Below are 18,510 nucleotides of genomic sequence, written 5' to 3' on the forward strand. Positions count from 1 at the left end.
GAGCCCCTGGAACCAAACAGCTTTTTGAAAATGCTGAGTGATAGTTCAAAGGAACAGAGAGAAGTCATGCCACTGCCATCCCAGAAGAGTCGCCCAACCTGAACCCCTCCAAGTTCAGCCTGGGCTGAACTCCTCCAGCCCAGCCCAAGCTCCCCCCAAATCCTCAGCTCTCTTAAAGGACCTCTTGTGCATCCTGTTAGTGGATGGTTTGCCCATGAGCACCCTGGAGGTGAGTGCTGAGTGGTACGCACCTCTTTCCTCTCCCTTGGAATCTATGGTGCCTGGTATCCGCTTTTAGGGAAGTGTAATAATTGCCACCAGGTGACCTCCCACTGGGAAGGGTTGGGGGGGGGGGGTGGGCGGGGGGGTGCAGTATGCAGGGGGGGCCCTGCATTTGAATTTAATCTGGCTAATAAGGTTGAAATGAATGTAAATGAGTTCAGATCAGGTTTTCACATTTACTGTGAAAAAATGATCCAAAGCACCCCTAGTGGAACAGGCCAGGAGTTTCAGAAACTGCTTAATGCCCAGCCAAATCCCATTTCAGGCATCTTGCCAAATTCACTGTCCCTGTAGGATTTGGACCTGTGGCTAACAGGGACGGGGGGGACAATGGGGGGACAAATCCAGCCCTAGAGTCTGAATTTTAATCTTGCTGTTGCATTCATCAGATTTAACATATCCTTTTCTAAGAGTACAACAGGCGAAATACTCACTTCAAGAAAAATTGATAAGCCTTGTCAGATAGTTACTCATCTTGAAATTAATATTTAAAAAGTGCAGGATGATACTTAAATAAAAAAATCTACCTAGGCCCATTTGTCTTTTCTTATTAATTCTGTTTCTCATCTGGACAACTACAAATAATATAAGATTAATTGACTTCCAAGCTACTGACTAACTGAAATTATATATATATATGAGCTGACTAGTGTGCTCAATTCATTCAGTAGCAGCAGCCTTTTCTATTTGTGCTGTGCCATTAAGTGGTGAGATGTGTGCTTTCACTTATGACAAGAAGCTCCTGTTTTTGTTTGAAGTACTGCAGGGATGTATGGAAAATTAACAGCTTCACATTGTATTGTCTGCCTACCTCTCTCTTAGGAATTAATGCATATCATGAGGTTGTGAGTTTGGGGATGGGAAGAGTATGAAGTCTAAATTTAAAAAGAAGAAGATGGACAAAATAAAGCTGATTCCAGCACGGTTTCGTTAAGGGGAAGTCGTGTCTGACAAATTTACTGGAGTTCTATGAGGATGTGTCTAGGGCGGTGGATAGAGGAGAGCCGGTGGATGTGGTCTTTCTTGATTTTCAGAAGGCGTTTGACAAGGTGCCTCACAAGAGGTTATTGCAGAAGGTCAGGGGACATGGAGTTGGGGGTAGGGTGTTAGCGTGGACAGAGGATTGGTTGTCAAATAAGAGGCAGAGAGTGGGGGTCAATGGGTGCTATTCGGATTGGCGGTTGGTGACCAGTGGAGTGCCCCAGGGGTCGGTGCTGGGGCCTCAGCTATTTACCATTTATATAGATGATCTGGAGGAGGGAACCGAGTGTAGGGTGTCGAAATTTGCTGATGACACCAAGATTGGTGGAACGGCAAATTGCGCGGAGGGTGTGGAGAGTCTACAGAAGGATCTAGATAGGCTGGGCGAATGGGCCAGGAACTGGCAAATGGAATTTAATGTTGGCAAGTGCAAGGTGGTCCACTTTGGTAGGAACAATGGTAGGAAGGATTATTACTTACTTGGCGAAAAACTGCAGCAGGCGACGGTGCAGAGGGACCTCGGGGTCCTTGTGCATGAGTCGCAAAAACCCAGCTTGCAGGTGCAGCAGGTGGTCAGGAAGGCGAATGGGATGCTGGCCTTCATAGCGAGGGGGATTGAATATAAAAGTAGGGAGGTCTTGCTGCAGCTGTATAGGGCATTGGTGAGGCCGCAGCTGGAGTACTGTGTGCAGTTTTGGGCGCCGTACTTATGCAAGGATATTTTGGCCTTGGAGGGAGTGCAGAGGAGGTTTACTAGGCTGATGCCGGAGTTGAGGGGGTTGAGCTATGAGGAGAGGCTGAATAAACTAGGCTTGTACTCATTAGAGTTTAGAAGAATGAGGGGAGATCTCATTGAGACGTATAAGATGATGAATGGGATGGATAGGATAGAGGTGGAGAGACTCTTCCCGCTCAGAAAGGACAGTAGGACTAGGGGGCACAGCCTCAAGATAAAGGGGGGGCGGTTTAGAATGGAGTTGAGGAAGAATTTCTTCACTCAAAGGGTGGTGAATCTCTGGAATTCTCTGCCCGTTGAAGTGGTGGAGGCTGCCTCGCTAAATATTTTTAAGACGCGGGTTGATGGGTTTTTGATAAGAGAGGGGATTAAGGGTTATGGGGAGAGGGCGGGAATGTGGAACTGAGCCACGACAGATCAGCCATGATCTTATTGAATGGCAGGGCAGGCTCGAAGGGCTAGATGGCCTACTCCTGCTCCTATTTCTTATGTTCTTATGTTCAAGTGAATTCAGGACCAAAAGCAGATTTCTGGGTTTGTGGCTGCATGTGGGTATGCCGGCGTTGGGCTGGCGTAAACACAGTAAAAAGTCTGACAACACCAGGTTTTAGTCCAACCTATTTATTTGATAATATACTCACAAGCTTTCGGGTTAGCCCCTTCGTCAGGTGAATGACGAATTCACCTGACGAAGGGGCTAACCCGAAAGCTTGTGAGTATATTATCAAATAAATAGGTTGGACTAAAACCTGGTGTTGTCAGACTTTTTACTGTGTTTGTGGCTGCAGGCAGGAATCATGCTAAATAAAGCAAGACTCTGTGCAAGACTGAGAAATAGAAGCAAAAATTCCTAGAATCCCATTTTGTCAGTAGAAGTACAATGGGATTCCTGTCTGCCACCACAGTGCAAATCCTACCCCAAATCACGAAGATGGGATTGTTTAAATTATCGAGGTTAGTGGTCCAAGATAGTACAGAAGTTGTTTAATGTTTGCCAGCAAATTTGAAGAGGACCTATGCAGGATCATTGGTGAGTGTGAGGTCCAGGAAAGACTAATAGGAAAATGCTCACATTTTTCCCAATGGTTCAAGTGGCTATTTTAAGTAAGTAATCAACCCACTCTGGAATAGTTTACCTTTCTCCAGAACAGTTTTGTCAATCCGAAAATGGAAGTCCTGTCAGATCACATTAGACGAAAGCTCTGTTGGATCAAATGGAATCACAACTGATGAACTTTACAGGTAGTTCTGAATCCCCACAGGTATGCTTTCGAGGCACAGGAGAAGGTATTCAGCTCACCCACCTCTCCTCCAATGGAATTTGAGACTTTGTTTAATTGGATTGATAATTCTGCCCAAAATTTCAGCCCCATGAAATGTTTAAATGCGAATGTTTAAAAATGCAGCGAAAGTGTGTCAAGTGTGTGGCAACACCATGAAATGGTGTGTTTTCTTACTGTTTTGATTTTCTTCCAGATAACAATGATCAAATAATATTCCACTTTTGCAGGACGTACCTATGGTCCAGTACCATTTCCATCGCCGCACGGAAAGGTTAGTGTCAACCATCAATCTTCATGTACAGCTTCTAATTCTTTTTTCCTGATCACTTTGAGAAAGTCTACTCAAGATTGTTGAAGTTTTGCTATGGTGGCTCTATAGGAACAGTTAACACATTTGCTTAACTAGAATTTGGTGGAGGAATTAACCCCAGTTATTCCAAACAGCTGATATCTCCACTAAGCTAATAAGGAAGCATTCCATATGAATGTCTCAATGTAGACAGTGGGCAGAATTTTACCGGCATTTCCACCTGAGGTTTGTACAATCCCACATGAGGCTAATGAGAATGCCATTCTCCAAGCCTTGCAAACCCCAGGAATCGGGGCAGACAAGCCTTTAAAATTCTGGCCAGTGGCTCCGAAAATCCTGAAATTTCAAATCCTGAAATTGATCGTTGATCAATCCAATTATTGGGTACAAGATCTTGTCCAGAAACTGGCCATTTAACCTGAAAAACTGATGAAATGCTTAATAATTCCTGCACATTATCTCTTCAAAGGTCCAAACTATTATCAAGGCCTAGATTCCACAAACACCCACACCTTCCTATGCGCATGCACGAACAAACACACACACACTTCTGGCACAGAAGTGGCCTCATCTCTTTTGGTGAACTGGCATCTGAAAATACCCTCAGCTTCTGTCAGCTCACAGTCACAGAAACTCCCATTGGTTCAAAAAAAGGGGTGTGGACAAGTGGGTTGAAGGGCCTGTTTCCATATTGTAAACTTCTGTGATCTATGGCTGGAATATTACCAGCATGCCTGCCCTGGAATCGGGGCTAGGAGAATGGCATTCTCCAGTGGCCAGAGCGGGATCGTACGAACCTTGGGTGGACATGCAGGTAAAATTCTGCCCTATGACTCTAATTGCCCCTCTTTCCCAGTCCTGGCCTCCACAAGACTCCACATTAACTGCCAGCACAGGCTTAGACTTAGAGTAAGATTTTAGAATTAGTGGGTATTGATTGGCAGTGGGCAGGACTTCTGTCTGCCCTTGGAAGGAGATCCCTCCCAGGAAAGCTGCCAGCCAATCTGGCAGGCTGACATCTCTTCAACCTGACCAGACACAGCACAGTAGTGGTCCAACGCAGTACTGCCTAGAACTAAATCCTAGTACCTTTGGAAAGGTAAATCCTGGGGGCAGACAGGTAGGGGTCGGAGGCAGCCACGTGCCGGCATGGAAGAGAGGAGATCCTAGAGCTGTAATGGCCCACGGGGAGGGGGCCCCTGCTCTGAGTGAACCTTCAGAGTGAGCCCCCCACACCCCCACAACCCTCACATCATCTCGGCCATGCCACCCGTTCCCATCCCAGGTGGAGAAAAGATTGAGGCTGGAATTCTCCGATTTGCTATGTCCTGCCACCACTGCCAGCAAGAATGGAGAATTTGGCACTCAGCCAAATCTCTGTTCACTGCAGTAGGACCAGGGAACCCGAAACATGGGCAAGATCGGAGAATTCCAGCCTTATTGCTTATTTCCCATCCTATCTGCACCTGCTTCAACCAGCCTAAAAACTGAGGCTGGGTAGTGTATGGCTCTTTAGTGTCTATTAAATGGCCACTTAAGGATCTGAATAGATGAATGAGTAGGTTTCCTGTCTGTGGCCCTGCCTGCCCAAGCATGAAACTGGATCTAGATTTGGAAGGGCTGACCCCAGGTTGAACCCCATCTATTCAATTTTATGCTCACTCTGCCACAGAACTCACCTTGGGGGGAACATAAAATTCTGTCCCAGATGTATCTAAGGCCTGCTCCATTTTTTGGAGTTATAACTCTTCATATATCCTGGAGCATAATTTTTAGGCCAGTGTAAGCCAACAAGTATGTCTGCAAGTATTTATGTGCAAGAGTTCTGTGCATATGGTGATGAAGAAAACATGATGGAAATCCTTAGACTTTTTTTCTGAAATACTTGTGTTACATTTGTATCCCATGACGTACATTAATAGATAACCATTCTTACTGTTGCAGAACAAAGTCACAGAAAAGGAGATTTGAGGAGGAATTAAATGAAAGGATGATTAGAGCTATTGATGGAATTAATTCACAGAAGTAAGTTTACATTAAAGAAAATAAGTATCACCTCAAAGCTAGAGGAGGCTTACAAATTAATTATAATTCAAACTTCATAGTCAAGTATTTATTTGACGCAATTTAGCATAAGTTTGCATTTGTGATGGTTAGAATACTATTTACAACCGTGGAGAAATTTAAAGCCTTGCCTGTCTCAATACCTCTGTTGAAATATTATATGGAGAGGCAAAAAATAGCCAAAATTAATGTAAGAAGATGGAACATCAATGTACTGCTGATTCCCAAAGATAAATGCCCAATTGTAGGGCCAGTGCCCTGCCAGAGAGCACACACATACCCCAAATAGCATCTAGTGCAACGGAGATCATCTAAAGTGCAGGTAAACAAATCTAACATTTTGCCTATGCAGCACAAATTAGGAAACGACTGCTGAGACCACCCAGATGAGCAGGGATTGGGTTATCTATTAGCTTGAATGCTTATATTAGCTCATCAAAAAACACACCCTTCTATTGATTTGATGTGTTCACACAAAAACAACACCCCTCTGTTGATTTGATGTAATTTCCCCAGGACCTGCAATGCTCTGCAAATCAACTGCCATGGAAATTATTACAGAATTTTGTGCTCAGTAGTGAATTTTCTTGTTTTCAGTCCCCACCATTTTTCCAATTCTGGTGCACAAATCAAATGGTGCCACATGAAACCATTCATCCAGTTTCCCTGATGCACACTCATTGAGTCTCCTTGTATTTTATTCAGCATGTTTTTTTAATGTAATTTTCTCTATCTCAGCTCCTTGATTGACTGGTTCCACAAATATTCTGCATCTAGTTTAGCAGGTGAAATATGCAAGGTGTGAGATATGTGAGGATTAACGAGCTGTTAATAAATGGAAATTAACAGATTGATTTAATTCAGACTCAGAGCACCACAGGCAGAATTTTCCTAGGTCCAACAGCACCACTGGGATTTTGCTCATGGCAGGAAGCTAATTGGAAAATTATGGCAGTGTTGTCTGAGAATTTCAGGTCATGGAATGCAGCTGGCAGCGTAACTACTACTTTCTGACAAATGAACCATTGCGTGCAATGGCGAGGGGCCTCAGGGAATTCTGCCCAGGTTTTGGTACGTCCAATATTGTTCTTATCTGGCAAGGACAACTAGTTGTTTAGTGGCTGCCATAGTTATTAAAAGCTGAGCAGCACAAGGACCTCAAAGGCTAAGTGCAGTAATGCTTCTAAATCATTTAGAATGCCTCACACAGGCAGCCAATCTAAAATTATTACATTATTAAAATCATAAAGCTCCAACTGAAATATGCTCAAGCCTTGGATAAACTTGGCACAGAATCTATGGCCAAATTTTTCATCCAAAGGAACCAGCAAGAATAGGACAGAGGATCAAAATGATGGCTGAGCATATGCTACTCCATTTCCAAACCCACCATCTCACCTTACCTCCACCTGCTTTGTTACATTACTGGCATTGCATTGCTCTTTCAACTAAAAATCATAAAAGCCTGAATAAGCAGTATTTATCAACATTAACCCAAATTAACCTACCATAATTCCATCAATAAATGGACCCTCCGCCCACTCTGATTCCAAACCAACTTGAGCTTTGATAAGGCTATTGCTGAAGTATGAAAACTCCTAGAGTGTTTTGACCAGCACAAGAGCATGTGGACTTATGAAATTTCAGAGTATGGCATGAAGAAATTTGCTAAAGAGCTAGCATCAGAGCTTATTAAAAAATAAAACCTATCAATAAAGGAAGGAGGATTACCTGCAGATTAGTTAATTACTAATACCTGCCCCATCTTCAATAATGTCAACTCATCATTCCTGCTAACTAGAAATCAATCTCACTCAAATACATTTTTTGTATGATATTAGAGCAGATAATTTCCCACCAATTCATTGTCGATATACAAGAACACTTGAAAACTTATCAGTGTAGATTCTTGAAAGTACACTGTTAAAGTGGTTATTATGTATTACCTTGACCAAGAATCTGGAGCACAAATTGATATGCAAATACTAGACTTTACTCAAGCATTAAATTCTCACCAAAAGATCCTGTATAAAATCAACTATTACTGGAAAGATTTGATTTGCTTTGATTTGTTTGTGTCACATGTATTGTGACACAGTGAAAAGTATTGTTTCTTGCGGGCTATGCAGACAAAACATACCATTCATAGAGTACATAGAGGAGAAGGAAAGGAGAGGGTGCAGAATATAGTGTTACAGTCATAGCTAGGTGTAGACAAAGATCAACTTATAAATGGTAGGTCCATTCAAAAGTTAATGGCAGCAGGGAAGAAGCTGTTCTTGAGTCGGTTTGTATGTGATCTCAGGCTTTTGTATCATTTTCCCAATGGAAGAAGGTGAAAGAGAATATGTCCAGAATGGGTCGGGTACTTAATTATGTTGGCTGCTTTTCTGAGGCAATGGGAAGTGTAGACAGTTTCAGTGGACGGGCGGCTGGCTTGTGTGATGGACTAAGCTACTTTCACAATCCTTTGTAATTTCTTGCGGTCTTGGGCAGAGCAAGAGCCATACAAGTTGTAATACATCTGGAAAGAATGCTTTCTAAAGAGGTGAAACCCTTCAGTGGATAGAAACTTAGCTAATCAAGACAGCTTATGTAGTGTTAACAGGGAGAAGTCACATTTAGTACAAGTTAAATCAGTCCCCTGATTTTGCTGATGTACATAACTTACATAGGTGATAGAACCAATTCTGACACCAAAATCAAGCTCTTTGCAGATAGTTGCCCTATTTGTGGACAAGACAACCAAATACAGAAGGGCTTAGATGTAGTTAGAGAGGTTCCGTAAAGAGCAAATCACTTTCAAACCACAAAAACGCCACAACATGCATGAAACATGATGCAGATAGCCTAAGACCTTCACATACAGCATAATGGGAGTCAGACTTACATCTGTCGAGCAGAACCTCAATATCTTCTTTGCAAATGACATGAGTTGTGTACATAGCATGCTGTATGAAAATTACATTTTCATTTCATTAGTGGGCCCGGGACTGAAGTCTCTGGGCCCAGGAGTGTCTCCCCTCCTCTCCACCCCGTACTGGAAGCAGTTTACAACTGCATCCCACTAATGGGAACAGGCGGCTGACTCTGCTGGAGAGAGTAGAGGCCATTAAGCTCCCCAGAGGTTGGGGAAGTGGTGGGATGGTGTCCTTTGGGCAAAACCAGTCCGGCACCGTGGCTCTGCCCAAAGGTCAAACAGGCAATGCTCAAGAGATACCTTGGCACTACCCACCAGGCATCAGGCAGTGCCAGGAGTTGGAACCAAAAGGGGACAGGCCTATTTGGGGTGGGGCCGATTGGGTTGTGATTGGTGGGGGTGGGGTTACCGCTGCCACTCTGCATTCGCGATCACCGGAAGAAAGACGGTGGATGGCAATCGACGCTGTCCATTCAGGTGGGGGGAGAGCCGGGGATGCCGGGGGGTTGGGACTGATGGGGGGAATTCAGGGGTCAGAAGGCCAGTGACGGGGAGTTGTGGGGCTGGCCAGCGATCGGGCTAGCCAGCAATCGCGAGGCAGTGGGGCCACTGCACATGCTCCGATCTCTGCCCTTACAGATCAGCACATGCATAGTGAACGGTTCAGCGCTATGCTGCCAGCCTCTCAGGTGGAAACAGGCCCCAGCCGCTGATTTTCTGAGAGAATCACACTAGGGCACTCTAATGCACAGAGTTTCAGAGATTCATTCTGGAAATCTGGACTTCATTCTGGACTTACTCCCATTTTCACGACAATTGGGAACTCATTATCAGCAGCAAACATGGGAGATGTTTGATTAGAAGGGCAACAAGCATTGGGGAGTTGATGGTGGTGCTCAGATTCAGATTTCACTGGAGCAGCAGAACTACAGCAATGAGAGAGGCTGTGGGAGGAAAGAGGTGAAGAGGCAGCAAGAACCAGCTGCATTGGGCGTTAGAGGTAGTGAGGGACAGGTTGAAGTGGGGAAAGAAGAGACAACTAGAAAAGTGGCTGCAATGGAGAGTGGTGGTGAAGGAGATTGAAGGGAGAGAGGGAGCGGCTATGGGGAGGGTGTTGTAAAGAGGCAGTGGAGTGTGGGAGAGAAGAAGCAGTGAGGAGGAAATTGTAGCAGGGATGGAAGGCTGAAAAGAGGCAGTTGGCTGCAAAGGAAGGAAGAGGCTGTAAGGTGGGGATGAGGCTGCGAAGAGGGAAGTGGCCTCAAAGGGGAAGAGATTGTGATGGTGGGGGGGCGGGGGGCGGGGGGCGGGGGGGGGAGGGGAGCGGAGAAGCCTCATAGATGAAGAGGCTGTGAAGGACAGGGGAGGCTGCAAAGTCAGGAAAAGGCTGCAAGGTGGGGGAGAGACTGTGAAGAGGAGAGAGGCTGCAGAGAGGAAAGTGTCTGCAAAGTGAGAGAGACTGCGAATTGAAAGAGGCTGCAAAATATGTTGTGTGGGAGGCAGTATTAAACCTGTCAGTAACAAAATGTTCAGCTAACTGGGAGCCAGAAAATCTTGAAGCCGCTGAGGTAACAAATTCTTTACAAATGAAAGTGAAATTACTAGCTTAAGACTGCCTAAGTTTAGAAGGTAATACTACTGAATGGGAAAAAAATATAATGGATGCTATTGTAATGGACATAGCTGAATGGATAATTTAATAAAGAATAGTTTTATTTCACAACAAAGACTATCACATCTCAAAGTATTTTACATTCTGTGAATTGCCTGAGGTACGATGACTGTGTTAGGGGCAGATGTGCACCTCTTTTGCATATGCCAAGATCCCAAGCAATAGTGAACAAATTGCACTTTCATAGTGCTTTCTATGGCCTCAGGATATTCCACAGTGCTTTACAGTCAATGAAATACTCTGGAAATGTAATCACTGTTGTAATGAAGGAAATGCAATAAGATAAATGTTCATTTAGGGGCTTCTAAGACCAAAGAGCTTTGAACCAGATCTTTCAGGAGTGAAATTAAAAAACGTTTCTACATGCGTTAGGGTGGGAAAAGTTTGGAATTCTTTTCTTGCAAGCACCAGTTGATGCTTGAGCAATATCAATGTTAAATTTAAATCTGAGATTGAGTGCTGAGATGCAGCATAAAGTGTAGCATCTGCCTGGTTAAAATCTTTCAGGTTTGTGCACTTGTAGTAAGAACTCATAAGCTGTGTCCTCACCCGTCTAAATTATGGCTTTTTATGTGCAGAAGTATGTGTCAATTACTTTGAAAAGAAAACTTTTGTTGCTAAATTACACCTGCTTTTTGGTACCAGTTTAAATACTGTGGCGTATAGAAAATTAATGCTTTGATTATGTGCTGTAGCTTTAAGTTTAATGGAGGAATAATTATTGAGGATATTGATGGATTCTTCAAATTCTGCTTTGGTGTGAATCCAAATATCCCAAAAGTTAACACAAGTACAGAAAGTGTTGTTACAACGTGACAATATCGCTTAATAAAGAAGTTAGTCAGAATGAAGAAGGAGTCCCTGAAAACAAAAAAATTAGCCCCAAAAATCAAAAAGTAGATCTTGCGAAAATATCAAGACCAACCCTTGGGGTTTTAACTCCTGCTCTGAGCTGCCACAGAATTCCCAACACTAACACATCAGGAAAATTGCAGTGCACATCCAATATTCAGGTAAGAATTTTGTTCAAGGAAATTTAGACTACAAAAATGAATGAACTTCAGTCAGATGAAATTTGGAATTTTTAAAAAATTCTCAAACCCAACCCTAACTCCTTCCTCTTCATCCGCCTCTTCTTTTTTGAGTTCTTTGTCCTTAGCTTTTTACCTGATAATTGGTGGCAAGAGCTGTACCTTTATGATGGTAAGATGGTACAGTACGCAGCATTCCGACACATATACTGATACCGACTCAACCAAGTACTACAAGTCTCCTCCAGAGCGTTCCTGAATCATTGCTTCAGCATGCCAGTAATCTGTTATATCATGTTTCTAGTGTTAGCGTGGCTCTCATTGTATGCGTGTTGTGCACATGTGTGGATTGTACGCCAGTCATCAGCCGTGTCATGAGCAGATAGACTGTGTCGCATGGTAGCTAACCTTTGGTTTTTCGTGATGGCTAAAATAGAGCTGGCACAGCAGACTGCTGCAGAATGAACACACATTGACTGGTGCTAGGAATATTGGGCATTGATCTGCATGATGTGATCACCACCAGCTGCACGTTGAGGAAGTGAAATCTCTTTTGTTCCAGTACATGGAAAAGCTGGCATATGGTGTCCATAAAGCAAAAGTGCAGTGTCTATTCAATTGGAAAGCCTGGAATTCTTGAAACTCTGTTGCTCACCTAAATAAAAGCAAAATACTATGGATGCTGGAAATCTGAAATAAAACAGAAATGCCGGATAAACTCAACAGGTCTGGCAACATCTATGAAGAGAAACAGAGCTAACATTCTGGGTCAATGACCCTCTCACTTTGCTTGCTTCTCTCTGGCAGGAGGCAATGAAGTGAAGTTATCTCTCTTTGAACAGAATGTCTATGGGTGATCCCTTATGCAATAGTGCACTGCAAAGTACAAAATGTGTTTAATATCTCCAGCCAGGTGCATAACATTTCATAGCTGCCTTCGTAATTACAATCAGCAGTCTTTGCCCTGCTCTGAGGTTAGTGTTATGGCATCCGATGGAAGATTTCAGTGAAGATTGCTTTCATGAAACACAGGTAGCTCAAACATTGATCATCACTGAAGTTTAAGTGGGAGGATTGCTTCCTAAAAACCTCGGACAGATACGGTCTTCTGCAGAGCATTTTTCCACCGCCCCATCATCTTCTACCACTTGCCCTGCTCTGAGTGACCTCTGCTGATCCTCCCCATTATGCTTGCTTCCAAGAGGAAAATCTACCATTGCATTCATGTCAAAGAATTATTATGGCACGAGAGGAGGCCATGTTGCCCATCTATTCCACTCCAGTTTTCAGTAGAGAAATCTAGTCAGTCCCATTGATCTGCTGTATCCCCATAGCAATGCAGTTTTATTTCTCTCAAGAACGCAACCAATTTCTTTTGAAAATTTTTAACATCTCCATTTCCAGAACCCTCTTAGGGAGTGAGTTTCAAATCATTAATGTTGTTGGGTAAAAAAAGATATACTGCTTCATTCCCGCTGAATTGTTGCCCAAAACCTTAAATTTATGTCCCCTTGTCCTTGTACCAACAACTAATGGGAATAGCGTATCTTTGTCTACCTTATCCATCCTGTATGTTCTTAGACATCTCTTTCAAATCTCCCCTCAACTTCCTCCACTCCAGCTGGAAGCAACTATTTTATGAACCATAGTGCAAAAGGAAATCATTTGGCCCATTGAGTCTGCGCCGACTCTCTAAAAGAGCATCTTACCCAGTCCCCCCAAGGATAGTTTAAAGGAGGCCTTGTATGACTGGGGCCTCCCTGTAACTGGATGATTTATGATCCTTGACTCTTATCTGGGACTGCTTTGAACCAAGGCCTATGGTTTCTTCATAATTTTCCCTGTCACTGAATTTAGCATCTTGCGGCTTATGTGATTTTAAAATTGGTATGAGTATTAGCCTGTTTAGATGCTTTTGAAGTCATATGGGAAACTTTAGCAGCCAAACAACATGTGTTACCAAACCCAATTTCACACTGCATGGGCTAAAAGTCTGTCTTCCCTGCTTTTTTGACACAGGAGTTTTGTAAATGTGCTATTCCTCCTTCATTGTCATGATTGTGGCATGTAAATAAATGGATTTCTTGCTACTTGCTTCCTCTGCACCACTGATAGCTACCTCTGCTCTCAGCAGAAAGCCAAGCAGTGTTGTACTGAGAGCACTTATTGCGCCTGTCCTAATCTTCTTAAAGACAGTCTATCTGTGTTAAAGGGAAACTACACTGAGAAAAACTGATAGAACTTAAAACCTGGAAAATGAAACAGCAGGATGATGGAAGTATTAGTACTGGAGGTGTACCGGAACAGAGATGTTTTCATCACATGGGGAGTCAGGACACCCTCAAAGGCCGCCACAGCAGAAAACAAGAATGCTTGCAACTCCAAAACACACACCTCCTGGGTCCTAAGGAACGGATTGCCCACGGTATCATGGGATCAAGTGTAATGGAACCTGTGTTATCTGACATCGCTGAGAACATTGAGGGTGGTGGTATGTTCCTGCCTTTTCCTCTTCTTAACTCACAGCACTGATGGCATTATAAGCAAGCAGCAAATGCTGTGACATAGACCTCTTGCTTTGCACACCACCCCACATTGTCCCACTTCCTTCATCGCAACTTTCCCCTTCTACTTTCCTGTTTTCTGACACTCAAGAAATGCCACCTGTTATAAGAGTGTCTCTCATTTTTGTCTGAAAAATGTCATCAGGGAGTGATCCACTTCAACAACTGTGATAGATGGAGCAACATCAGATAGCATTTTGGGTAGGTGGATAGAAGCAGCTGCACAATTGACAAACAGCAGTATTTGGTGAAGAACTATGAAGGTACATAAAAGAACCAGGACAAAGATGATGGCAAGTTAGAGACAATAGCACCAAAACCCAAGGCATCAGAACTCTGGCATGTGGATAATGGTGTTCCATCCCCAGCTCTCATTTCGAACCCAACCTGTTTTTCCTTTTTATCCAGTTTGTGGAACACTGGCTTTTAACAGATTCCACCTGCACAGGTGAGTCAACTGGTATTAAGAGCATCTTTCTTGAAAACAGAAGCTGTGTCTGTGACGCTAGTTTTTATCATTAAATTTGTAAAATTCACTCGAATTGGATGTTTCTGTCAGTGCTTACAGCACGTAGCAATGGCCTAGTTAGAAAGATTTGTTAAAAGTAAGAGGTTCTTTCACCAGATAATGTTAATAGTCTGGGATTTGCCCCCTCCAAGTTTACTACATTAGTGTCTTTTTCAGAACAGATTGTGTATTTATCTAGAATCAATTCCAGATCACAGTACCTGCACTTTAATTAAAAGAATGTGGCATTTGTTTGAGAATTTATTGGACAGTTTATCAAAAATGTATTTGTTTTACAGGCAATGGCTAAAATCTGATGATATTAAAAGAATTTCCCTTTTCTTTCATAATCAAGAATTGGAGAAAGAGGTAAGTGTCCCATTTTATTCAAATATTGATTGAAAAGTGAAAGATATTGGGAGTTAAAATGGATACCCCCAACATATGGGGCATGTAGATTGATGTACACAACTAACTGCCACATGTTAATTGTGTTGAACGCAGCATGTTAAATTCATAATGCCTGCTGTTTCAATTGATTACTGTGTACAGCAAACACTACCTTTGCTGTTTGTTATCTGAACATATCAGTAGGGAACCTGATAATTAGGATGGTGTGTGCAATTTAAAGGCAGGTGCATTGTGGTTGCAAAAAGTGGTGGTAGTACTTTGTGAATTGATCCTGAGCCATTGACCGTGCATGCCAGACAGTTTGCACCAAGGTTTTCGGACTACTGCACTGGAAGCATTTCTGCAAGATGTGGAAAAAGTAAGGAACACCCTGTATCTGTGGAGGAGCACTGGGGCTGAATGTCAGGTGACCCTTGGGACATATAGAAACGTAATATTAAAAAAATTGGAGAAACTCTATCGGTAAATTTAATCAAATCCACCCTTAATCTTGTAAATTCTGGGAAATGCAACCTCAGGCTGTGTAATCCCTCTTCATACTTTAATGCCTGGTGACCAGGCATCATTCTAGTAGAGACATGTTGCACTTCCTTCAAGACTTTTATACCTTTCCTAAGGTTTGGTACCCCAAATTTTACACATTACTCCAGGTGTGGTTTAACCAGGGACTTTATGTAGGTAAAGCCTGACATCTATCTCCCAGTATTCTATCCTCTAAATATAATGGTCAGGACTCCATTTGACTATCTGTACCTGTTACTGATATTTTAATAGTCACTGTACCTGGAACCATACCGCAGGTCCCTTTGGACCTCCTCTTTCTAGCTTTCATTGGAAGCACCGCCACCTGGAAGTTCCCCTCCAAGCTATTGGAAATATAACACCATCCTTTCACTGTCACTGGGTCAAAATCCTGGGATGGGCAACAAATGCTGGTCTAGCCAGCGACACCAACATCCCATGAATGAACAAAAAAAAGAAAATATCTTGTTCAATTCTTTTTTGATCCAAAGAAGATGACCTTACATTTCCCTACTCTGAAATCTATTTGCTATTGTTATATCCATTCATTTAATGTATCAATATTTTGTAATTTTATGCTTCCATCTACACTGCCTACAATGGTACCTATCTTTATGTCATCAGCAAATTTCTGTTTGTTGCTTTCTATTTCATAATCTAATTCATTAATAAATATGGCGAATAGTTGAGGTCTCAATGTAGATTCTTTAAGGACACCACTAATCACACTGTGCCAATTAGCATATCTGTCTGTTATCCATAACCTCTGTCTCCACGTGCTCAACCAATTTCATTATCAGGTGAATAATCTGTCTTTGATTTATCAACTTCAACTTTACCTAACAATATCTTTTGAAGGGCTTTATCCAATGCCTTCTGGAAGATAACATCCATGGATATTCCCCTAGCCATACTGATCATCTCTTGAAAATTTCAATCAGGTATTGAAGTCACTGATCAGCTGAAAATTTTCAAAATATCAGTTGCCCTATCCTTTACACACTTTATGAGTTCTGATGAAAGGTCAGAAACTTGGATCGTTATTGTTCTCTCCACAGATGCTGCCTGACCTGATGAGTATTCATGATGTGGATATGCCAGCGTTGGACTGGGGTAAACACAGTAAAAAGTCTGACAACACCAGGTTTCAGTCCAACCGATTTATTTGATAGTAAATTCACTAGCTTTCAAGTTAGCCCCTTCGTCAGGTGAATGGAGAGTTCTGGCCACAGACAGAGCATATAAAGCACAGACAGTTTACAGATTACTGATTAGAATGTGAATCTTTACACCTAACCTGCTGTTCAAGTCTTAAAGTGGCTAACAATGTGTGTGGAAGGAGCACTGATCATAGGTTAAAGAGATGTGTGTTGTCTCCAGACAGTACAGTGAGTGAGGTTTTGCAAACCCAGGCAAGTCACGGGGGTTACAGATAGTGCGACATGAACCCAAGATCCCTGTTGAGACCGTCCTCATGTGTGCGGAACTTGGCTATCAGTCTGTGCTCAGCGATTCTGCGCTGTCATGTGTCGTGAAGGCTGCCTTGGAGAATGCTTACCCGAAGGCTGAATGCCCACGACCACTGAAGTGTTTGCCAACAGGAAGGGAACAGTTTTGCCTGGTGATTGTCGAGCGGTGTTCATTCATCCGTTGTCGTAGCGTCTGCAATGTACCATGCTTCGGGACATCCTTTCCTGCAACGTATCAGGTAGACAATGTTGGCCGAGTTGCAAGAGTATTTACCGTGTACCTGGTGGATGGTATTCTCACGTGTGATGATGGCATCCATGTCGGTGATCCGGCATGTCTTGCAGAGGTTGCTGTGGCAGGGTTGTGTGGTATTGTGGTCACTGTTCTCCTGAAGGCTGGGTAGGTTGCTGCGAACAATGGTCTAAAGAACAAAGAACAAAGAACAACCCAGCACGGGAAACAGGCCCTTCGGCCCAACGAGCCCGCGCCGCCGCATCGCCCTACACCTATTCTACCCTGCATGTCTACGAATGGGACCCTACTCAGTCAGATTCAGGGAAGAAATAGTGTCAATTTGGTGGAAACCAATTAGCCTAAGAGCACATCTTTGGGGTGTGGGAGGAAACCGGAGCGCCCGGAGGAAACCCACGCAACCACAGGGAGAATGCGCAAACTCCCACAGACACAGGCCCAAATCCATGTATCTGCACAGCTAGCAGTGCTAGTCACTGAGCTGTTGCGGTGCCCGTCTATCGGTCCAGGATCAAGCACACACACCGACATGAAGTACTAGGCCACTCCTGGACTTCCAAGAGCAGCCCACGCACAACCTGCCGTGTGCATGCCCCTCGCTTGACACGAGGTGGACCTCCACCTGTGGAATAAAGACAAAACATATTAGTTATACAGCCTGCCCTTCCGGTGTCTCCCGAGGTTTACCCTATTTAATAGCCCCTACCATATCCCTCCATTCCCGTTTCACTCATATGCCTATCTAACTGCATCTTAAACGAGTCCAACGTGCCTGCCTCCACCACCCTACTCGGTAGCGCATTCCAGACCCCCACAACTCTCTGTGTAAAGAACCTTCCTCTTACCTCCAAATTATACCTCCCCCCCCTCACCCTTAATTGATGACCTCTTGTGTTCGTACCCAGTCTAGGGAGCAGTCTCTCACTATTAACTCTATCTATTCCCTTCAGTATCTTATATACCTCTATCATGTCCCCTCTCAATCTCCTTCTTTCCAAGGAGAATAGCCCCAGTCTCTTCAGTCTCTCCTCGTAACCCAGTCCCCCCATGCCAGGCAACATCCTGGTAAACCTCCTCTGCACCCTTTCCAGAGACTCCACGTCCTTCCGGTAATAAGGTGACCAGAACTGGACGCAGTACTCCAAATGCGGTCTAACCAACGCTCTGTATAACTGAAGCATTAGACGGCAGCTTTTATACTCTAAGCCCCTTCCTATAAAGGCTAACATCCCATAAGCCTTCCTAACAACGTTCTCCACTTGTGACACAACCTTCATGGATTTGTGGACCTGCACTCCCAGGTCTCTCTGTACATCTATACTCCTAATCGGCCTACCTTTTATCACATAACTCCTCTCTGCATTATTCCTTCCAAAATGCATCACCTCGCATTTGTCAGGATTAAATGCCATCTGCCACCTATCTGCCCACTGCACCAACCTATCTATATCCTGTTGTATCACCTGACAATCCAGCTCTGTACCCGCCAACCCTGCCATCTTGGTGT

The 18,510-nt window shown here is 43.5% G+C and overlaps 1 protein-coding gene across 5 annotated transcripts in view; it reads left to right on the top strand.

Annotated features, from left to right (window-relative positions):
* The window catches only part of adcy2b (adenylate cyclase 2b (brain)), a 668,382-nt gene that overhangs the window by 573,318 nt on the left and 76,554 nt on the right, over positions 1–18,510 (top strand). For all 5 annotated transcript variants that reach the window (XR_013888839.1, XM_080205342.1, XM_080205332.1 and 2 more), the window contains exons 12-14: positions 3,510–3,553; positions 5,537–5,617; positions 14,648–14,717. Coding sequence is in view for 4 of the 5 variants with exons in the window: in XM_080205342.1 (XP_080061468.1) it covers positions 3,510–3,553; positions 5,537–5,617; positions 14,648–14,717 (195 nt within the window). In the remaining variant the exon portion in view is untranslated. The remainder of the gene's footprint in view (positions 1–3,509; positions 3,554–5,536; positions 5,618–14,647; positions 14,718–18,510) is intronic.

Source organism: Carcharhinus amblyrhynchos, chromosome 2, assembly GCF_965287045.1.
Source record: "Carcharhinus amblyrhynchos chromosome 2, sCarAmb.v2.hapA, whole genome shotgun sequence".
Taxonomy (NCBI): Eukaryota; Metazoa; Chordata; class Chondrichthyes; order Carcharhiniformes; family Carcharhinidae; genus Carcharhinus; species Carcharhinus amblyrhynchos.